The 20,810-nt window shown below is 38.3% G+C and overlaps 1 protein-coding gene across 3 annotated transcripts in view; it reads right to left on the bottom strand.

The window, feature by feature from the left end:
• Nucleotides 1–20,810, bottom strand: part of MSH3 (mutS homolog 3) — a 235,127-nt gene that overhangs the window by 120,468 nt on the left and 93,849 nt on the right. For all 3 annotated transcript variants that reach the window (XM_063612172.1, XM_055298178.2, XM_063612173.1), the window contains exon 13: nucleotides 4,885–5,017. In XM_063612172.1, coding sequence (XP_063468242.1) covers nucleotides 4,885–5,017 — 133 coding nt within the window. The remainder of the gene's footprint in view (nucleotides 1–4,884; nucleotides 5,018–20,810) is intronic.

Here is a 20,810-nt window from a genome sequence, read left to right as displayed (position 1 = left end):
GGCATCTAATTTCTCTCCATCTTGAAACAACAGTTAAGAGATTGTTTAAAAAGGCATAAAACCAGCTGGACGCAGTGACTCACGCCTGTAATCCCAGCACTTTGGGAGGCTGAAGCAGGCAGATCACGAGGTCAGGAGTTCGAGACCAGCCCTACCAACATGGTGAAACCCCATCTCTACTAAAAATACAAAGATCAGCCAGGTGTGGTGGCACTCGCCTGTGATCCCAGCGACTCAGGTGGCTGAGGCAGGAGAATCGCTTGAACCCGGAAGGCAGAGATTGCAGTGAGCCGAGATCATGCCACTGCACTCCTGCCTGGGCAACAGAGCAAGACTCCGTCTCAAAAAAAAAAAAAAAAAAGGAAAAAAAACACACTAGAAAAGAGGACAACAGCAATATGTTAGAAGCTATTAAGTAAACAGATAAATAGTAACTGACTTAAAAGACTCAAGGTACCTGAATTTTAAACTGTCCTTAAGGAAAACTGAGACACAATTTACATCAAGAATCCAAAAAGACTTGTGTACCAATATGGATTCTGCCCTGCTAGGGAACTTCTAAAAATATTAATAATATCTTCCATGAAATAGAAGATACTACAACCATGAAACAAGATGCTACTTTTAAAAAGAAAAAACATTTGGAGAACGAGAAAACAAAAATTCTTGGAAATTAAGGTATAATAGTAGAAATGAAAAATTCAACAGAAGAGGAAGTAAAGATAATGAAGTCATCTAAAACCTAGAATTTTATACCAATCCAAACTACCAATCAAATGTGAAGGTAGTAACAACAACAACAAAAAAAAAAACACTTTCAGACATGAATGTTTCAAAAGATTTACTTCCAATATGCTTTCTCAGGAAGGTTCTAGAGGATATACTCCACCAAAATGAAGAAATAAACCAAGAGGAAGACATGGAATATAGAAAATAAAAGATTCAACTCAAGGGAAGTAAAGGGAATCTAAGATAGTACTATACAACAGATATGGGGACAACCAGTCCAGACTGGATCCAGTTAGAAGGCTCTAGAAGACAGCTCAGGAAAATAAAACTGATAGAATGTTGGCTGAAAAGAACTGTCTTGAGATAAGAAAACAATTTAGGGGTAAACTAATAAGGCACATAATAAATAGTATACATGAAATAGATTAAGGCTAAGAACATATTCAAAAAGGTAATTACTAACCACAAAGGGTGAAGTAAATTACATAAAAAAATAAGAAGTTAGGTCCAACTGAGCAAATGTTGAATTCTAAGTGTATCACGAGGCACTTTTCTCCAGAAAGACCCCCTCGCCACCCCATACAGGAAGCTGGACTGTACATAAATGTGAAACCTGGAAGCTTTTTGGCCACTAGTCAATTAACGATACCTTTTAACAAAAGTAACCAAATATAGACATTTTCAATATAATTTTGAATATTAACCTCTTGTGATTATTGTAATCCCAAGAAAATGATTAATTTTCCAAGCTGAGACATAATGTAAAGTTAAGTCAGCAACAGAAGCAAGGTGAAAACCAGTAGTGCTTTACAATCATGTTCAAAGCCACAGGCAGCAGGTTGTTCTCAAGTTTCTTAAGCAAAAGAACTCAAAAGAAGCTGCAAGAAAGCTGAGGATGGGTAAGTGGCTGCTCCTGAAGTCACTCTCCAGGAGTTCCGCCCTACTTCTGGCAGCAGCTGTCTCACTGGGAGAGCTTGAGCACAGACCCACAAGTATGGAGGCAGGGCCTCACTGGACACAGGATGGCAAGGACCCCAGCTTAAGTGCCACACTGAACATGCGGCTTTGGGCTTATTCCTCCCTAGCTAAAAAACGATTTTCACCTAGAAAATTCTGAAAACACTCTCCTCAACATTTGCTAAGTGTGATTATCCTTTAAATGTGTTCACCAGCCTTGGCAGTTACTTAAGAATTTCTTACAAAACAGTTCTTGAGCAAAGTTAGTATGGGTTCCTGTGACTAGCACTATTTACAAGATTTGAATTTAACATTTTGCCATCAAAAGAAATGTTTATTTTAGGCTAAGCACAGTGGCTCACACCTGTAATCCCAGCACACTGGGAGTCCAAGGTGGGAGGATCTCTTGAACCCAGGAGTTGGAGACCAGCCTGGGCAACATGGCAACACCTTGTCTCTACAAAAAAATACAAAAAAAAAAAAAAATAGCTGGGCATGGTGGCACGTGCCATTGTCCCAACTACTCAGAAGGCTGGAGGCTGAAGCTGTAGTGAGCTGTGGCCGCACCACTGCATTCCAGCCTGGGTGACACACTGAGATCTTGTTTCAAAAAAAAAAAAAAAGAAGAAGAAGAAGAAATGTGTATGTTATACCAGAATCAGCTCACTTGAGATCCTCTACCATTATCACCATAAAAACACCTATTGGTACATATTCCAGGGCACTTTCCACAAAACCATACAGCCTATGCTAACTACTTCCCACAACATCCAGTGTTCCTTCTCATTTTATGAATTTCACATAATTGGCACAATCTGTACCCAGGACATCACCCACTATGTGGTGTACACAGTAGAAGCTTATTTAGAGTAATCTAATAATAAAGAACAGACATATGTTTGACGGTGTGTTCATAGAGCCAGCCAACTAATCTATAAAACATTGGTTTAAAGCATTCAGCTTTCCTGAAGTTGGTTTGTTACCAGATCATTTCTACTCTTCACCCTTCAAACTAATCTTTAGGTACATTCTTGTGCAAACAAACATTAAAACAGCAACAAGGAATGGCTTTCAAGTGAGTTATAAGTTCCTTTAGTAAAATATATTTTGAAATTCCAAAATAAGTCATTCTTGCACTGCATACTGAGTTTTGAAACTTTTATAAATACACAAACCCTGTGCAATACAAACATCAAAGTAAGGTTTACAAAAAGGCAGGAAGGTGGAATAGAAATCACAGCCCCATGAACTGATGCTGCCATCTTGATGCCATGGACACTTTGACTTTGTGCATTTGAGTAGCCACTGAAAGATTTTCAGCTTTGCTTCTGTTTTCAAATCTCTGACATCTGTCAGTGAATCCTTTGAAGTAGCTAAGGCAAGGTGCCTGGAGATCTGTTGTTTAAAGAAGGTTAATATGCACCAATTTTCAGGCTCTGAGCTAAGGATACAAAACAACAAATGGTTTGGCACCCACATTGCAACTTCAAAAAGGTCTACCATAAAACTTGCGACTATCAGCACAGCTTCTGCTATTGCCAGCAAAACAATAACATGGTGTACCCAATAATGATGCAATAGACTCCCCTGACCCCATAACCAACTCATGTATCTTTCTCCCCAGGATCAGTATTTCTAATTCTGGCTTGTGCATTGTTTTCAAATTTAGCCGAAGCATGTAAAACAGTTACGTAAGTCCTCTTGGGCACCTCAAGTATTCTTAGAAGCAGTACTTACCATTCTAGTAAAACTCTGTAGGGGTAAAAGGGGATGAAAAATATAGAAATACTAATGAAAAATTGGTCACAACTAAAATTTAGGCATATTGGCTGGGCGCGGTGGCTCATGCCTATAATCCCAGCACTTTGGGAGGCCAAGGTGGGTGGATCACCTGAGGTCAGGAGTTCGATACTAGCCTGGCCAATGTGGTGAAACCCCGTCTCTACTAAAAACACGAAAATTAGCCGGGCATAGTGGCGGGTGCCTGTAACCCCAGCTACTCAGGAGGCTGACACAGAAGAATCAATTAAACCTAGGAGGTAGAGGTTGCAGTGAGCCGAGATCACGCCATTGCACTCCAGCCTGGGTGACGAGAGTAAAACTCTGTCTCAAAAATAAAATAAAATAAAATAAAAATTTAGGCACATAAAAACGGTTTTACAGTAAAATTATTAAATTGGCAAGGAGTTACATTTGGAGAAAAAATAAAATTTGCTTATGAAAAGTGGCAACGAGAAAAAAAAAATGGCAGTCAAGATAACTACATCAAACATGATAGGGTCCAAAAGACACAGCCAATGAAAACACAGTCAAGAATCCTGGGTCTAAATACAGATTCTGTTACTAGCAAGTTACTAAACCTCTCAGCATCATCATATTAGCCAGGGTAATTCAAGTGGTTGCAGCATTTTATATATATACACATATATATACACACACACACACACACACACATAGCATTAGATATAATTTCTTATTAGTAAGAAGGTAATAAAAATACTAACTTCTAAATGTCATAAAGTTTTGATAAGGAACAAAGAGTATAAGGTATGTGAATGACTTCTGCAAAAAGTAAAACACCATAAAGAGTTTATAGTGTTTATCATTTAAAAATATTAATAATTTTTTTAATTTTAGGCATATTTTGAAGATAACCTAAATTATTTCCCTAACTGTGGAAAATGACTCATTTTTGCTATGACTCAAACTGTAAAGCTTAAGTGATAAAAATCAAAATAATCCTTTACTCACCTTCAATATCCAAGCTTGTCTGCATACTAATTACCACCACAGATGTTATACTAGCAGATTTTTCCTTAGTTTAAGAAATAATTTGTTCTAAGATCAAAAGAAGTAAGGTTTTTTTTTTTCTAAAATAACAAGTCTACATAAATTTCCTATTTTGATAATAGTCTGTACTTTCAGGATGAAACAGGAGAATACCCTATATTATAATAGAAGGGCCTCTATGTTGCTGTAGTTAAGGCACATGAGAAAACTTTATTCTCTACAATGGAAAAATTGGAATAACTCTAAATTGTACTATTAAAATTTCTGAGGATTCAGCTACTCTCGCATGCTATTTGTAAGACTTTACAAAATAAAATAACAATAGAGCTCTCAAAAGTTTTCTTTTAATATATAGTGTCCTCAAGCTGAAGAACACTGTCAGCTTTAATAGATTTCTATCACACTTACTTTTTTGTGATAAATGCTACAGAGTCCTCTCTCTATGTCGGGCAATTTACGTAGATGATTTTCTATCTGACCAAACACACTAGATTCTGAATGGAGAACTTCAGATACAGCATCAAGCCGGGCATTTATTTCCCTGTGAGAAAAGAGTAATAGCAATAATCAGGTATGTTAGGAATTCAGAATGTAGACATTTCCCACTCTAATGCCCAGGAATGTGACACAGCCACTTACTAGGCACAAAGGAAACTCCTCCTTCATATTGAGACAGTCAGGTGGGAAGGGCTCCCTGACAAAACTCCAATGGGTGTATGCATTGAGAGGAGGGTGCACTGGGGTGGAGACACAGAAGTTCATGCCTTTGGCAGCAGGGAGGAGCCTGGCCCCCACTCCTCCTGGGTGGAACCTGGGATTACAGTCTGTGAGGCGGGAAGCATACTAGCAAGATTCTCGCTCTGTCTTGGTGGAGAGTCCTTGTTTCCCTTTTTATTGCTTTTTGCCCAATAAATTCCATTTTACTCCTCCTTCGAATTGTCTGCGGGCCTAATTTTACATGGCTGTGTGATAAAGACCACCCTCTCCCAACCCCACTGTCTTTAGCTGAACTAAGGAAAAAGCCCTACAACAATATATCTGGTCCTTCCATGCCTCTTATTATTATCTGAATCAAAGAGCAGGTATCATAGAAGGAAATTCACTAGCTGGGTTTGACAAAGACAGGCTCACCAAGCAAACACAAAGACCACATTTCCCAGTCTCCCCTGTAGTTAGGTATGGCCATGTACCTGAATTCTGAAGCATGGGTGGGAATGATGTAAGCCACCTCCAGCCCTGTCCCATAAAAACTTCCTGAATAAGCTTTCACATTCACCTAATCCCCTTTGCCAGCTAGGCAAGCTTGTGAGCCGCATGGTAACTCTATTAGCCTGAGTCCACAGTGGAGCAGAAAATCCACCATTCCCGGATCTGTTACCAACTGAACTTATATTAGCAAGAAATAAACTTCTAATGTAGTTAAGCCACTTAGACGGAGAATTTGTTTGCTGATAGCTTGCATTACCTTGGCTAATATAATAGTTCAACAATGACCAACAAGACGACTTAGTGGTGGTGGTGATGGCTGAACTGACCAACTGTTTGAATGAATTGAATTAAACATATTGACCCTGACCAAAGATTGGGGAGTAGCAATAGAAAGTGCAGAGGATATGACATTCAGATACATAGAAGATCAGGGTTGCGGGATTTTACCAACGGCTACACCTTAAGTGATGAGTCAACTTAAAATGGAAACCTGATGGACTAAATGTATCCTCAGTGAGATGTGGTCCATGAAGTACCTATAAACATCAAAGGCCCACACTAGGGATAATGGCCATCTGTAGTATTAAAAACTAAGATAAGTAAACATGTCTGGTGAGTAGTAAGTCCTCAGTAAGGATTTGAAGTGTTTGTAAATGAATGAATGAATAAATAAACAAGTGGATGAAAGAATGAACTGATGTTTTGGGGGAAAGGAGGCATCAGCCACTGAATAAACATGCTGTCTCTCAAAATTATGTTGACATCATACACACTGATATGAAGAGCAAATCTTAGATCAGGATCCTGGCTAGATTACAATCAGACTGAGGACTTTCGATTTAGTTGAGTGCTTTTGTCTTTATTATCCTTAACTACCTGTGAGATCATGCCTTTTCATAATACAGGAGCTTCTATACTAACTTCAGGCCTCATTTTTGTTCCATTTTTCTCTGGCTCATACTCTTGTATGCAGAAGGACCATTCGTTAGTATGATGCAGGAGAGCAAGACAGAGCTTTGTACACACAAGGGCTGGCTCTTCCATTCTCAGCAGGGTGGACTCTGTAATCCATCCACCACTCTCCAGCTCTACTGCCACTACTATAGTCTAAGTCAAAATCATATTGAAACAACCTCCTAACTTTCCTCCCCACTTCCGTCCCTTTTTCCAACTCATTCTCCACACTGCAGCCTGAGTGGTTTTCCTAAAGCCCAAATCTGTTCATGTCATATCTCTGCTTTAAACCCATCCATGACTTGCCATTGATCTTAGGTTGAAATCCAGAATCTTTAATTGTCTTAAAAAACAACTGATGCCTGTTTAGCTGTCGGGTCTCCCCTGAGATCATGTGTCACTCTCCTCCTCCTACTCTAAGTTCCAGTCAGACTGCGTATCTTTCAATGACTTAGTTACACCAAGCTCTCTGACATGGAGGCTTTCTCATTTGCTGCTTACTTTGCCTACAAGGTTATTTTCCTCTTCCCTACCACCCACCAGCTACACTTTGTCTTGTGAACTCCTACCCTCTCTTCCTCTGAAAGGCCTTTCTAGATTCACTAGACCAGACTTAATCCCTTTACTATCATTTCCCATACTACCATCTTTTCTCTTCTCATAGTGGTAATCATAATTGTATTTCTTCTTCAATGGGAATTTACTACTTCACTGTCTTTCCTACAAGACTGTAAATTCAGTGAACACAGGGGTCATTTCTTATCCCTACATTTCAGGATAACAACTTGTGCTCAATAAACAGTTATTTGATTCAATTTCATTCTGAAGACTACATATAAAGTAAATCAAGATGAGCTGGAAAAAATAAATTTTCTTTGCAAAGGGTTGTTGTGATAAAATAAACCAATGTTTTACTCTAACATTTACCCAAAATGTTATACAAATATAAAGTTTTACTTTAATAACTCACTCCTGCATAAATGAAAGATGACACCAATTGGAATAGACTAAGTTGATGCTACAGATGGTTTGAGGACTGATAAAATAATGCCATCTGTGAACGTATAAGACAGCCTACACAAATAGCTACTGTCTCAAAAATTAAAGGTTTTCTGAGATATAGAAAGATACGAGCAAGAGTTTAATAAAAATCTAAGTCATATTTATGAAGTCTACCAGAAGATTTTTTTAATAGATATAAAACTATAAATTTCTTAGAGACTTGAAAGGTTAGGCCAAGTTGGTTGGAATCTGGGAAAACATAAAGGAAAAGGTTTTTATTCTAGCCTAGTGCCAACACAGGCAAAAGCAGTATATTCACTATCAATCAGTTTGGTTTTAACCCAACCTCCTTTAAGGACTACCTCAGAGGTTGATTCAAACCCAGGCTCTGCCATTTACCAATTATTTAGCCTTGCCCTAGTTTCTCCATCTATAAAATGAGAAGAGCAATGGGCCCTAACTCTTAGTGTTAGTACAAGAATTCAATGAAATAATACATGTCAGGTACTTAACATAGTACCTGCTACATCATGACAACCACTCATAAATGTTTACTGTTACCACATCGTTACAAATTTTGTTCCGTAGACACCACAAAGAACAGCATGGAAGAGGGATAAATAGCACCCAAAATATGAGCTCAGAAATAACTATGTGTGGGCAAACTTTAGGGCATAGATATGTAAACAGGTATTTTGTGCAAAGTGAACAAGTGGGAATTATACAAGAAAAGCTAGTCCTGGGATCTTGAGTGCTAAACCTGACAAGCAGTAATGATCTGAAGTACTCGCTGTGCTGAGACTGGACAGTAGGTTGCATTGAGAAAGCACACTGTAACTATTAATAATTATGGAGGTCTAAATGGGCAGGGAGAGAGTGAAAGGGTATGTGGCACTGTTCACCACAAATTTCTCATCACTGCAGTTAGCTATAATTCCATCTTTAACTCCTATACGAAGATCAGAATGGAAATAAGCAAGAATGACTACATTTTTAAAAATTAAACAATTCACATACCTTAGAATTGTTCTTTAATGTGCAGTAGTAACAAGACCTTCCAAATAATTGTAATAAAACAGTATGTCAGGCCACACAATAAAGAATTATTATTTTAGTGCAATTAATGTGAGATGGAGTGATAACAACAGGAAACAAAACTGGAAGAAGCATCATCAATTGGATGATGATAAAGATATTATTCCAAGATACCTGATAGTATTCTATGGTTGATCTTACTATACAACTTAAATTAACTGAAAGAAGGCACCTGAGTCATTTCATTCCATATACTGAACAAACAAAAAGACGAGGTCCTGGGGATGACAAAGATTCATCTTTACTACCAAAAATGCAAGGACTAAATGTGAGTGTCACTGGAGTCCTTCACATTTGAAGATAAACTAGGTGGTGACGTGAGTATCTACCACGTGTGGCTGTCACTCAGAAACACAGAGTGTGACCTATAGCTATTGTCAGTGATGGAGTCAGTACCTACTGGTTGGTACTGTGAAAATGCCTCTATAATTCAAACTTAAGATAATTTTGTATAGTTAGATATATTAAATAAGATCTAGTATTTGAGAGTGCAACAGGGTGACTACAGCCAACAATTTATTGTACATTTAAAAATAACTAGAAGAGTATAATGGGAATATCTGTAACATAAAGAAATGATAAATGCTTGAGGTGATGGATACCCCATTTACCCTGATACAATTATTATACATTGTATGCCTGCATCAAATATCTCATACACCCTTAATATATAGACCTACTTTGTACCCACCAACATAAAATGTTTAAAAAACGTTATCTGGTGGGGGTGGGGAGCTGAAATACAAACTGCTGGGGGTGTATTTTTTGTTTGGTTTCGTTCTACTGAAGTTTGGCTTTAAAGACGACACAGAACGAGTAAATTAAATTCAGACATTAACACACTGGTCATGTGAAATGGCTAAATGAACCACCTATATAATCTCCTGTCAGAGACATGAATCATAGGCCCTTTCCTAGGATCTCAGCATCATTAGACCCATATAGCTTCACCTTTCACATACAACATTCATTCTTACATTCAACGAACAATTACTGAGTGCTTACAAAGTACTAATTGTACAAAGTGGTAGACATTAGGGCTATAATTGTTAACAAGAGAGCTTTGCTAGTCTACAAATAATTTACACTCTAGTGATGAATAGTAAAACTTTTAAAAAAGCATTAATGATAACAATGTAATAAGATCATAACTGGGTTATGATCTAGGTAGAATGGGAACACAGGCCAGGAGTATCTAATGAACAAATGCAGTTTTAGGATCAGGGAGGATTTCCTGGGGGTAGCTATTGAGTAAAAGATTAGCTATTGTCTATAAAAGATTAGTGGAAAATGGAGGGTGAAGGTTTGAAAATGTGACAGCAGGAGCTGGGATCCAAGGCTAATAGTTTGGATGCACATAAGGACAGTGTCAGGAATACCAGTTAGAAAGCTGTTTCAAAAATCCAGAGAAGCAACACTGAAGGCCTGACATTGCTACCCTATGCTGCATTCTAGGTAATTTCTTCAGGTATTATCTTGCATTTCAGTTATTTCCTCCATTCTTGTTTAACCCATATCCTGCTTTGTTGTTGTTGTTTTTTCTTTCCTTCTTTTTGGAGTATAAGATCCATTCTTATTTAAGTCATTCTTTTTTTAATTTCAATAGTTTTTGTGGCAGAGATGGTTTTTGGTTAAATGAATGAGTTCTTTAGTCCATTCAGTCTTAAAGAATTGTCTGTGGTTCCTTTTTAAATCAATCTGAGCCCTTTTGATAGTATTTATTTTCTATGCTCATATTTTTTATTCTATTTTGTATTTTTTTAACTTGGTGATTTATGTGAGTACCATCAGACTGTTTTAAGTAAGTTTCACAGCTTGGAAATTGCCAGACCACACAGAGTATAAACTGAAACTGAAAATCTATGAGGGAGGGCCTGTGGTTAAGAATTCTTAGAAACATTTTCCTCAGGTAAGAATAGGTCGAGACGTACTTGTCACCTCTCTACTGAGACCACAGTCCTTTGAGTGTCTCACGTTACTATGGTATCTCTAACTTAAATGGACCCAAGACCCTGTCTCCTGTCTCCTGTCTCCCACAAGGCAATTGAACCCCAATCCTTTTGATTACCAAGATCTGCAGGAGCCCAGAGGGCAGCTGCAGCAGTCAATTCACTTCCATTTCCAGTTCCTTTTTCTATCTGTTCCCTCAGTTTTTCCCTTGTTTTAAATACAGATTCAGCAATGTCCTAAAGGGATATTTGTTATGCTTGATCCAGCATATCTAGTTATTTCACATAAGGAGATATTTTATGACATTAAAACCACAGGAAATGAAGTCTTCTTATGGCATTTTTGAAGAGCGATATTTGGAAAATCCTCATTAATAAAGGCATAAAGATGGAGAAAGATAAAGCAGAAGGGCCAAAAAAGAAAAGATATTTATCTCCTTCTCCTCATTCTCTCCAATATTCCTCTTCCTCAGCCCAAATGAAAGCTGCCATTTGCTGCAGGTCGTTTGTGCAGGTCTAGAGCTCATTGAAGGTCCTAATGTTGAAGAACAAAGCAGAGGCCAGCTAAAAGTTCCTGGATGTTAGTTAATCCCTATGCACTGACAGTCGGGACAGACAGTTGGGTAAGAGGCACTTGGGTTCATTCTGTTCTCAGCAGCAGCAGTTCCTCTTTTAAACTCTCATTCAACCCGGCAGAGGAAAGGGGCACCAGGTCAGTCCCAAGCAAACACAGCTCACAATTACGCACCACCTGCTACTCTCCCTTCCCATTTCCAAGCAGTAATGCATCCCCGGGGGCTGAGTAAACCAGAGTGACTGCAAGTGAACACTCGGTTGGTGGCTCATGGAACATGGGAAACCACAAAGAATACACAGGGCTTCCCAGTGTAGCTCATTTTAGACGTTCCAGAGTTAAAAGTGACATTTGGTTTCATTAACACAAATTAAATGTTAAGTGGAAGGAAATATGCAACATTCTATTACTTCATCATTTGGGCCAGGGTAACAAATTAGAAATACAACCATTAATACTCCAAACATATGGGTTTACCAAAACAAAAGCCATTTAATGTACAGAACATTGACCACTAAAATGTACTTAGTGCATCAGAAAGTCATGCAAAAATGCAGTCAAAGATCTATTTCCTAACACAAACCATTTTCTATTCCCTTAATTACGTGATTTAAATGCCAAGAATTATCTTAGCATGCCTAATTCCCTAAAGCAGTTTTCTAAAAATCTAATTTGACTTATAAAGGTATTACTCATTTGCTCTAATCGTGGTATTGAGTTACAGAGTGAGTAACAGGTAAGTATTTGATTTTAGTACAAAAGCTTCCACTACTTGTATCTCTTCCTCCTTACTGTAGATTATACCTTGACCAGATTAGATTAGAAATTCCCTGAAGCTGGGAACGCCACCTTGTCATTGAGACTGAATAATACAAAATTTAAAATAACTATCTTATACTACTAAGGGAAAACAGCCAAGTACAAAGTACTGGGTATATTATGGCTCCATCTATGTAATAAGGAGGGAAGAGATTTCATATATATAATTCATATTTGCTTTTTTAAACAAAAGGTTTCTGGAAGTATACATGACAAAGTAATAACCACGATTACCTAGTGGGATCTGAGCAGATGTGGGGCAGGAATGATAAGCAAACATTTTACTGTGAAACTTTTCACATTTTTAAACTTTTAAAGTATGTGAAGATATTGCCTGTTCAAAAGTTCAAATAATTTTTTAAATGCTAAGAAGAATGTACAATGGAATTGAAACAACAAAAACCATCTCTGGCAACAGACTGCTAGGTATTCACTAAACATTTCTTCCTATTCCTTGAAAAACAAGCAGACATCTGTTAGCCCCCATGCAGTAAGGTGTGACCATCGGAATGCGTTCTTCTGCTTATAATCAGATTTAGGCAGAAGAGTATGTGCCAATGCAAGGCCTGCCTCACATAAAAGCCATAAACATATATCCTCCCTGTTCTTTCTCCTTCCACTGGCTATCAGTTCTCAAGATGACGTTGGAAGCTACATGTTTAAGACTGAAGAGCCTTGCCCATGCCCATGTCCTGAATGGTATTGCCTAGGTTTTCTTCTAGGGTTTTTATGGTTTTAGGTCTAACATGTAAGTAAGTCTTTAATCCATCTTGAATTAATTTTTGTATAAGGTGTAAGGAAGGGATCCAGTTGCAGCTTTCTACATATGGCTAGCCAGTTTTCCCAGCACCATTTATTAAATACGGAATCCTTGCCCCATTGCTTGTTTTTGTCAGGTTTGTCAAAGATCAGATGGTTGTAGATATGCAACATTATTTCTGAGGGCTCTGTTCTGTTCCATTGATCTATATCTCTGTTTTGGTACCAGTACCATGCTGTTTTGGTTACTGTAGCCTTGTAGTATAGTTTGAAGTCAGGTAGCGTGATGCCTCCAGCTTTGCTCTTTTGGCTTAGGATTGACTTGGCAATGCGGGCTCTTTTTTGGTTCCATATGAACTTTAAAGTAGTTTTTTTCCAATTCTGTGAAAAAAGTCATTGGTAGCTTGATGGGTATGGCAATGAATCTATAAATTACCTTGGGCAGTATGGCCATTTTCACGATATTGATTCTTCCTACCCACGAGCATGGAATGTTCTTCCATTTGTTTGTATCCTCTTTTATTTCATTGAGCAGTGGTTTGTAGTTCTCCTTGAAGAGGTCCTTCACGTCCCTTGTAAGTTGGATTCCTAGGTATTTTATTCTCTTTGAAGCAATTGTGAATGGGAGTTCACTCATGATTTGGCTCTCCGTTTGTCTGTTATTGGTGTATAAGAATGCTTGTGATTTTTGTACATTGATTTTGTATCCTGAGACTTTGCTGAAGTTGCTAATCAGCTTAAGGAGATTTTGGGCCGAGACAATGGGGTTTTCTAGATATACAATCATGTCATCTGCAAACAGGGACAATTTGACTTCCTCTTTACCTAATTGAATACCCTTGATTTCCTTCTCCTGCCTAATTGCCCTGGCCAGCACTTCCAACACTATGTTGAATAGGAGTGGTGAGAGAGGGCATCCCTGTCTTGTGCCAGTTTTCAAAGGGAATGCTTCCAGTTTTTGCCCATTCAGTATGATATTGGCTGTGGGTTTGTCATAGATAGCTCTTATTATCTTGAGATATGTCCCATCAATACCTAATTTATAGAGAGTTTTTAGCATGAAGCGTTGTTGAATTTTGTCAAAGGCCTTTTCTGCATCTATTGAGATAATCATGTGGTTTTTGTCTTTGGTTCTGTTTATATGCTGGATTACATTTATTGATTTGCATATGTTGAACCAGCCTTGCATCCCAGGGATGAAGCCCACTTGATCATGGTGGATAAGCTTTTTGATGTGCTGCTGGGTTCGGTTTGCCAGTATTTTATCGAGGATTTTTGCATCAGTGTTCATCAAGGATATTGGTCTAAAATTCTCTTTTTTGGTTGTGTCTCTGCCGGGCTTTGGTATCAGGATGATGCTGGCCTCATAAAATGTGTTAGGGAGGATTCCCTCTTTTTCTGTTGATTGGAAGAGTTTCAGAAGGAATGGTACCAGCTCCTCCTTGTACCTCTGGTAGAATTCGGCTGTGAATCCATCTGGTCCTGGGCTTTTTTTGGTTGGTAAGCTATTGATTATTGCCACAATTTCACAGCCTGTTATTGAACACCAAAAGCAATGGCAACAAAAGCCAAAATTGACAAATGGGATCTAATTAAACTAAAGAGCTTCTGCACAGCAAAAGAAACTACCATCAGAGTGAACAGGCAACCTACAAAATGGGAGAAAATTTTCGCAACCTACTCATCTGACAAAGGGCTAATATCCAGAATCTACAATGAACTCAAACAAATTTACAAGAAAAAAACAACCCCATCAACAAGTGGGTGAAGGATATGAACAGTCATTTCTCAAAAGAAGACATTTATGCAGCCAACAGACACAGGAAAAAATGCCCATCATCACTGGCCATCAGAGAAATGCGAATCAAAACCACAATGAGATACCATCTCATACCAGTTAGAATGGCGATCATTAAAAAGTCAGAAAACAACAGGTGCTGGAGAGGATGTGGAGAAACAGGAACACTTTTACACTGTTGGTGGGACTGTAAACTGGTTCAACCATTGTGGAAGTCAGTGTGGCGATTCCTCAGGGATCTAGAACTAGAAATACCATTTGACCCAGCCATCCCATTACTGGGTATATACCCAAAGGATTATAAATCATGCTGCTATAAAGACACATGCACACGTATGTTTACTGTGGCACTATTCACAATAGCAAAGACTTGGAACCAACCCAAATGTCCAACAACGATAGACTGGATTAAGAAAACGTGGCACATATACACCATAGAATACTATGCAGCCATAAAAAATGATGAGTTCATGTCCTTTGTAGGGACATGGATGAAACTTGAAACCATCATTCTCAGCAAACTATCGCAAGGACAGAAAATCAAACACCACATGTTCTCACTCATAGGTGGGAATTGAACAATGAGAACACATGGACACAGGAAGGGGAACATCACAATCTGGGGACTGTTGTGGGGTGGGGGGGCGGGGGGAGGGATAGCATTTGGAGATATACCTAATGCTAAATGACGAGTTAATGGGTGCAGCACACCAACATGGCACACGTATACATATGTAACAAACCTGCACATTGTGCACATGTACCCTAAAACTTAAAGTATAATAATAATAAAAAATAAAAAATAAAAGACTGAAGAGCCTCTGGGGTTCCTAACTGCCTATGTGATGAGAGTCTCACCCCACCCCCCAATCTGGAAAGGCCATGGATTGTTTATGCAAAGAAAAAAAAAAGAAGAAATTAACTTTCACACCATTAGCGCCATTAGACTTTTTGGGGTCTTTGTGTTAACAGCTAGCTTCCCTAACCAATGCATTGCCTTTTGTGTTAACGAACACATTAGCATTTACTTAGTCAATCAGAACGTGAGGTTGAGCTTCCTCAATTCCCAGGACTTAGTCAAGTTTAGAGCATTAAATAAAAGGGACCACAAAAAAAATTCCTCAATTGTTCATGGTTATATTATTTTGAGAGTACGCCCCCATAAAAGACTCTACCTACTCACCAGTAATCCTCGCAAAGTCTCCCTACATTCCTGACGGTAGCTACAGGCAAAAGAAAACACAGGCAAGCACCAGATTCAGGAAAAGAAATGACCTGGGCAGATCCTAGAAACTGACAGTGCAAGCACCCAGCCTTCCCCCTGCCATCCCTGGAAGCCTTGGTCATCTGATGGCTGTCTTCTGTCTTTCTAATGCAAGATGTGCTGGAAAACAGATGCTCTCAAGTTCAACATGGGCTTTCTAGACAGATGTGCATGGGTCTCATTTTCACCTGATTATGATGGTAGTGAAGGTCGAATAGCAGTACAATATAAAAAATTCATGTGTGTATATTTTCTGTATAATTTTTTAAAAATTAAATATTGCAAATACATGTAAAACACCAGCCTACCTGTATCTCTATCCCTTTTCTCATTCCCAGAAGTTATTATTGTCATGACTGCCTATGTGACAAGAAAACACCACTTCTGTTTGAACCCCTAAACAGGTGTTGTGTGTGACACACAACAGGATGTTGTGTGTGACAAAATTTAAATAAGTGGTATCATTTATGTGTTCTTTTATAAAATTGCTTTTTTGAGATTTATCCATGTCGATACATGTAGACTTAAGTCATTCATTTTAACTGCTGTATAATATTCCAATATATAACCAGACAATTTATTTTCCCTTTCCCTACTAATAATTACACTGCTTCCAACTTTCTGGTATTCTAAAGACCATGGCTACCTTCTTGACCAAAAAATTGTTATGAGGAACCACACTAATCCTTTTACATATACTGTCTCATTTGGTCCTCACAACACCACAATGAGGTAGGTAGTTAATTCCCATTTTACAGGTGAAGAAACTGAGGTATATACAAATTCATAATTTCTCCAAAGTGACAAAAGGGAATCAGAACTCAAGCTGAAGTATCATTAACTCTAAAACTATGCTTTCAAAAGGTCCCCTATGTGCTTGGCTGGATGACCTTGGAAAAACTGAGACTTAGTTTTTCTTATTTCTAAAATAGAATATCTCTGAAGATAGCTGAAAAAAATACAGATAAAAAATAAAGCACAGTTAGAGATTAGTTCAGTAGCCTGACATTTTCTTTCTACTCCCTTAATCCCTCAGAGGTTTAAGTCCTCTGCTTGTCCTATACAAAGACATGTTCCCAGAGTAACACACCTTACCTCTTAGACCTCAGCTCTTCTCCCATTCCACCTTGGCTACTTTTCTTTCTTCGAATCTCAGATTCAGACCTCTGCTCCTTTCTTCCTAGGCATTTTCCTTTATTTTTAAGTATATATAAATGTTTCTTTTTCATCTCTAAAATTAATGTAACATTTTGCATACATACCTTCACCTGGACAGATACTGTCCAGGATATTTGTCAAAGATAAGAGAATAACTTTTCAGAGAACTGTACTACAAACACAAAATTGCACAAGATTGGCAATTTTACAAAATTCAATGGTTATTTACAACCTCACATCAGACATTGAATAAATGCGCAAAACATTTAAATAATAATTAAAACACTTGTTTCTAGTAGAAGAGATGGGTATAATCAGTCTACATGTGCCAAAAGGAAGAAAATCTGGAAAAAATGGGCCTATTTGTTTTGGGTTGAATTGTGTACCCCCAAAAAGATATGCTGAAGTCCTTATCCCACTACCACAAAATGTTATCTTATTTGGAAATAAGGTCATCGTAGATGGAATTATTAAGATGAGGTCATTCTGCAGTAAGGGTAGACCCCTAATCCAATATGACCATGTCCTTATTAAGAAACACTGTGTGAAGGGACATATATACAGCAAGCACACCATGTAACCATGAAGGCAGAGATCAAGGAGCTACATCTACAAGCCAAGGAACACCAAAGAGTGCCAGCACACCACCAGCAGGTAGGAGAGAGGACCAGAACAGATTCTCCCTGATAGGCCTCAGAAGGATGCCTTGATCTTGGACTTTTAGTTTCCAGCTAGCTAGTTTTCACAGCAAAATTTATCACATAGAGAATCCTTTCCCCATTGCTTGTTTGTATGGGGTTTGTCGAAAATCAGATGGTTGCAGATGTGTGGTGTTTATTCTGAGGTCTCATGAAACTTTTCACAAAGCATTAATGATTTCACCACTCTTCCACCCAGGCTTCACCATAAATATGACGTTTGTTCTTGCCTTAATTTTTAGCAGAATTCATGTTGTTCTGATAGAAGCTCTTTTCTTTTTTTTTTATTTTTTTATTTTTTTATTTATTATTATTATACTTTAGGTTTTAGGGTACATGTGCACAATGTGCAGGTTTGTTACATATGTATCCATGTGCCATGTTGTTTTGCTGCACCCATGAACTCGTCATTTAGCATTAGGTATATCTCCTAATGCTGTCCCTCCCCCCTCCCCCCACCCCATAACAGTCCCCAGAGTGTGATGTTCCCCTTCCTGTGTCCATGAGTTCTCATTGTTCAATTCCCACCTATGAGTGAGAACATGCGGTGTTGGGTTTTTTGTTCTTGCGATAGTTTACTGAGAATGATGTTTTCCAGTTTCATCCATGTCCCTACAAAGGACATGAACTCATCATTTTTTATGGCTGCATAGTATTCCATGGTGTATATGTGCCACATTTTCTTAATCCAGTCTATCGTTGTTGGACATTTGGGTTGGTTCCAACTCTTTGCTATTGTGAATAGTGCCGCAATAAACATATGTGTGCATGTGTCTTTATAGCAGCATGATTTATAATCCTTTGGGTATATACCCAGTAATGGGATGGCTGGGTCAAATGGTATTTCTAGTTCTAGATCCCTGAGGAATCGCCACACTGACTTCCACAATGGTTGAACTAGTTTACAGTCCCACCAACAGTGTAAAAGTGTTCCTATTTCTCTACATCCTCTCCAGCACCTGTTGTTTCCTGACTTTTTAATGATGGCCATTCTAACTGGTATGAGATGGTATCTCACGGTGGTTTTGATTTGCATTTCTCTGACGGCCAGTGATGATGAGCATTTTTTCATGTGTTTTTTGGCTGCATAAATGTCTTCTTTTGAGAAGTGTCTGTTCATGTCCTTTGCCCACTTTTTGATGGGGTTGTTTGTTTTTTTCTTGTAAATTTGTTTGAGTTCATTGTAGATTCTGGATATTAGCCCTTTGTCAGATGAGTAGGTTGCAAAAATTTTCTCCCATTCTGTAGGTTGCCTGTTCACTCTGATGGTAGTTTCTTTTGCTGTGCAGAAGCTCTTTAGTTTAATTAGATCCCATTTGTCAATTTTGGCTTTTGTTGCCATTGCTTTTGGTGTTTTAGACATGAAGTCCTTGCCCACGCCTATGTCCTGAATGGTATTGCCTAGGTTTTCTTGTAGGATTTTAATGGTTTTAGGTCTAACATTTAAGTCTTTAATCCATCTTGAATTAATTTTTGTATAAGGTGTAAGGAAGGGATCCAGTTGCAGCTTTCTACATATGGCTAGCCAGTTTTCCCAGCACCATTTATTAAATAGGGAATCCTTTCCCCATTTCTTGTTTTTGTCAGGTTTGTCAAAGATCAGATAGTTGTAGATATGCAGCATCATTTCTGAGGACTCTGTTCTGTTCCACTGATCTATGTCTCTGTTGTGGTGCCAGTACCATGCTGTTTTGGTGACTGTAGCCTTGTAGTATAGTTTGAAGTCAGGTAGCGTGATGCCTCTGGCTTTGTTCTTTTGGCTTAGGATTGACTTGGTGATGTGGGCTCTTTTTTGGTTCCATATGAACTTTAAAGTAGTTTTTTCCAATTCTGTGAAGAAAGTCATTGGTAGCTTGATGGGGATGGCATTGAATCTATAAATTACCTTGGGCAGTATGGCCATTTTCACAATATTGATTCTTCCAACCCATGAGCATGGAATGTTCTTCCATTTGTTTGTATCCTCTTTTATTTCATTGAGCAGTGGTTTGTAGTTCTCCTTGAAGAGGTCCTTCATGTCCCTTGTAAGTTGGATTCCCAGGTATTTTATTCTCTTTGAAGCAATTGTGAATGGGAGTTCACTCATGATTTGGCTCTCTGTTTGTGTGTGATTGGTGTACAAGAATGCTTGTGATTTTTGTACATTGATTTTGTATCCTGAGACTTTGCTGAAGTTGCTAATCAGCTTAAGGAGATTTTGGGCTGAGACGATGGGGTTTTCTAGATATACAATCATGTTATCTGCAAACAGGGACAATTTGACTTCCTCTTTTCCTGATTGAATACCCTTTATTTCCTTCTCCTGCCTGATTGCTCTGGCCAGAACTTCCAGCACTATGTTGAATAGGAGTGGTGAGAGAGGGCATCCCTGTCTTGTGCCAGTTTTCAACGGGAATGCTTCCAGTTTTTGCCCATTCAGTATGATATTGGCTGTGGGTTTGTCATAGATAGCTGTCATTATTTTGAGATACGTTCCATCAATAGCTAATTTATTGAGAGTTTTTAGCATGAAGCGTTGTTGAATTTTGTCAAAGGCCTTTTCTGCATCTATTGAGATAATCATGTGGTTTTTGTCTTTGGTTCTGTTTATATGCTGGATTACATTTATTGATTTGCATATGTTGAACCAGCCTTGCATCCCAGGGATGAAGCCCACTTGATCATGGTGTATAAGCTTTTTGATGTGCTGCTGGATTCAGTTTGCCAGTATTTTATTGAGGATTTTTGCATCAATGTTCATCAAGGATATTGGTCTGAAATTCTCTTTTTTGGTTATGTCTCTGCCAGGCTTTGGTATCAGGACGATGCTGGCTTCATAAAATGTGTTAGGGAGGATTCCCTCTTTTTCTATCGATTGGAATAGTTTCAGAAGGAATGGTACCAGTTCCTCCTTTGCAATCTGATATCTTATCCCTGTTAACGCCTCAAACTTCATCCTATTGAGACATGCTCTAACAAGTTAGTATGAGTTTATTTTGGTGCCAAAATTTTTTGAAATCTATGCAAAGTTTTTTCGTAATATGCATTTTCCATGAACTTTCTGAAGGCCCCTTGT

This window comes from Symphalangus syndactylus, chromosome 11 (genome assembly GCF_028878055.3).
Source record: "Symphalangus syndactylus isolate Jambi chromosome 11, NHGRI_mSymSyn1-v2.1_pri, whole genome shotgun sequence".
Taxonomy (NCBI): domain Eukaryota; kingdom Metazoa; phylum Chordata; class Mammalia; order Primates; family Hylobatidae; genus Symphalangus; species Symphalangus syndactylus.
The sequence above is the reverse complement of the archived record's forward strand: the minus strand, read 5'-3'. Positions and strand labels throughout refer to the sequence as shown.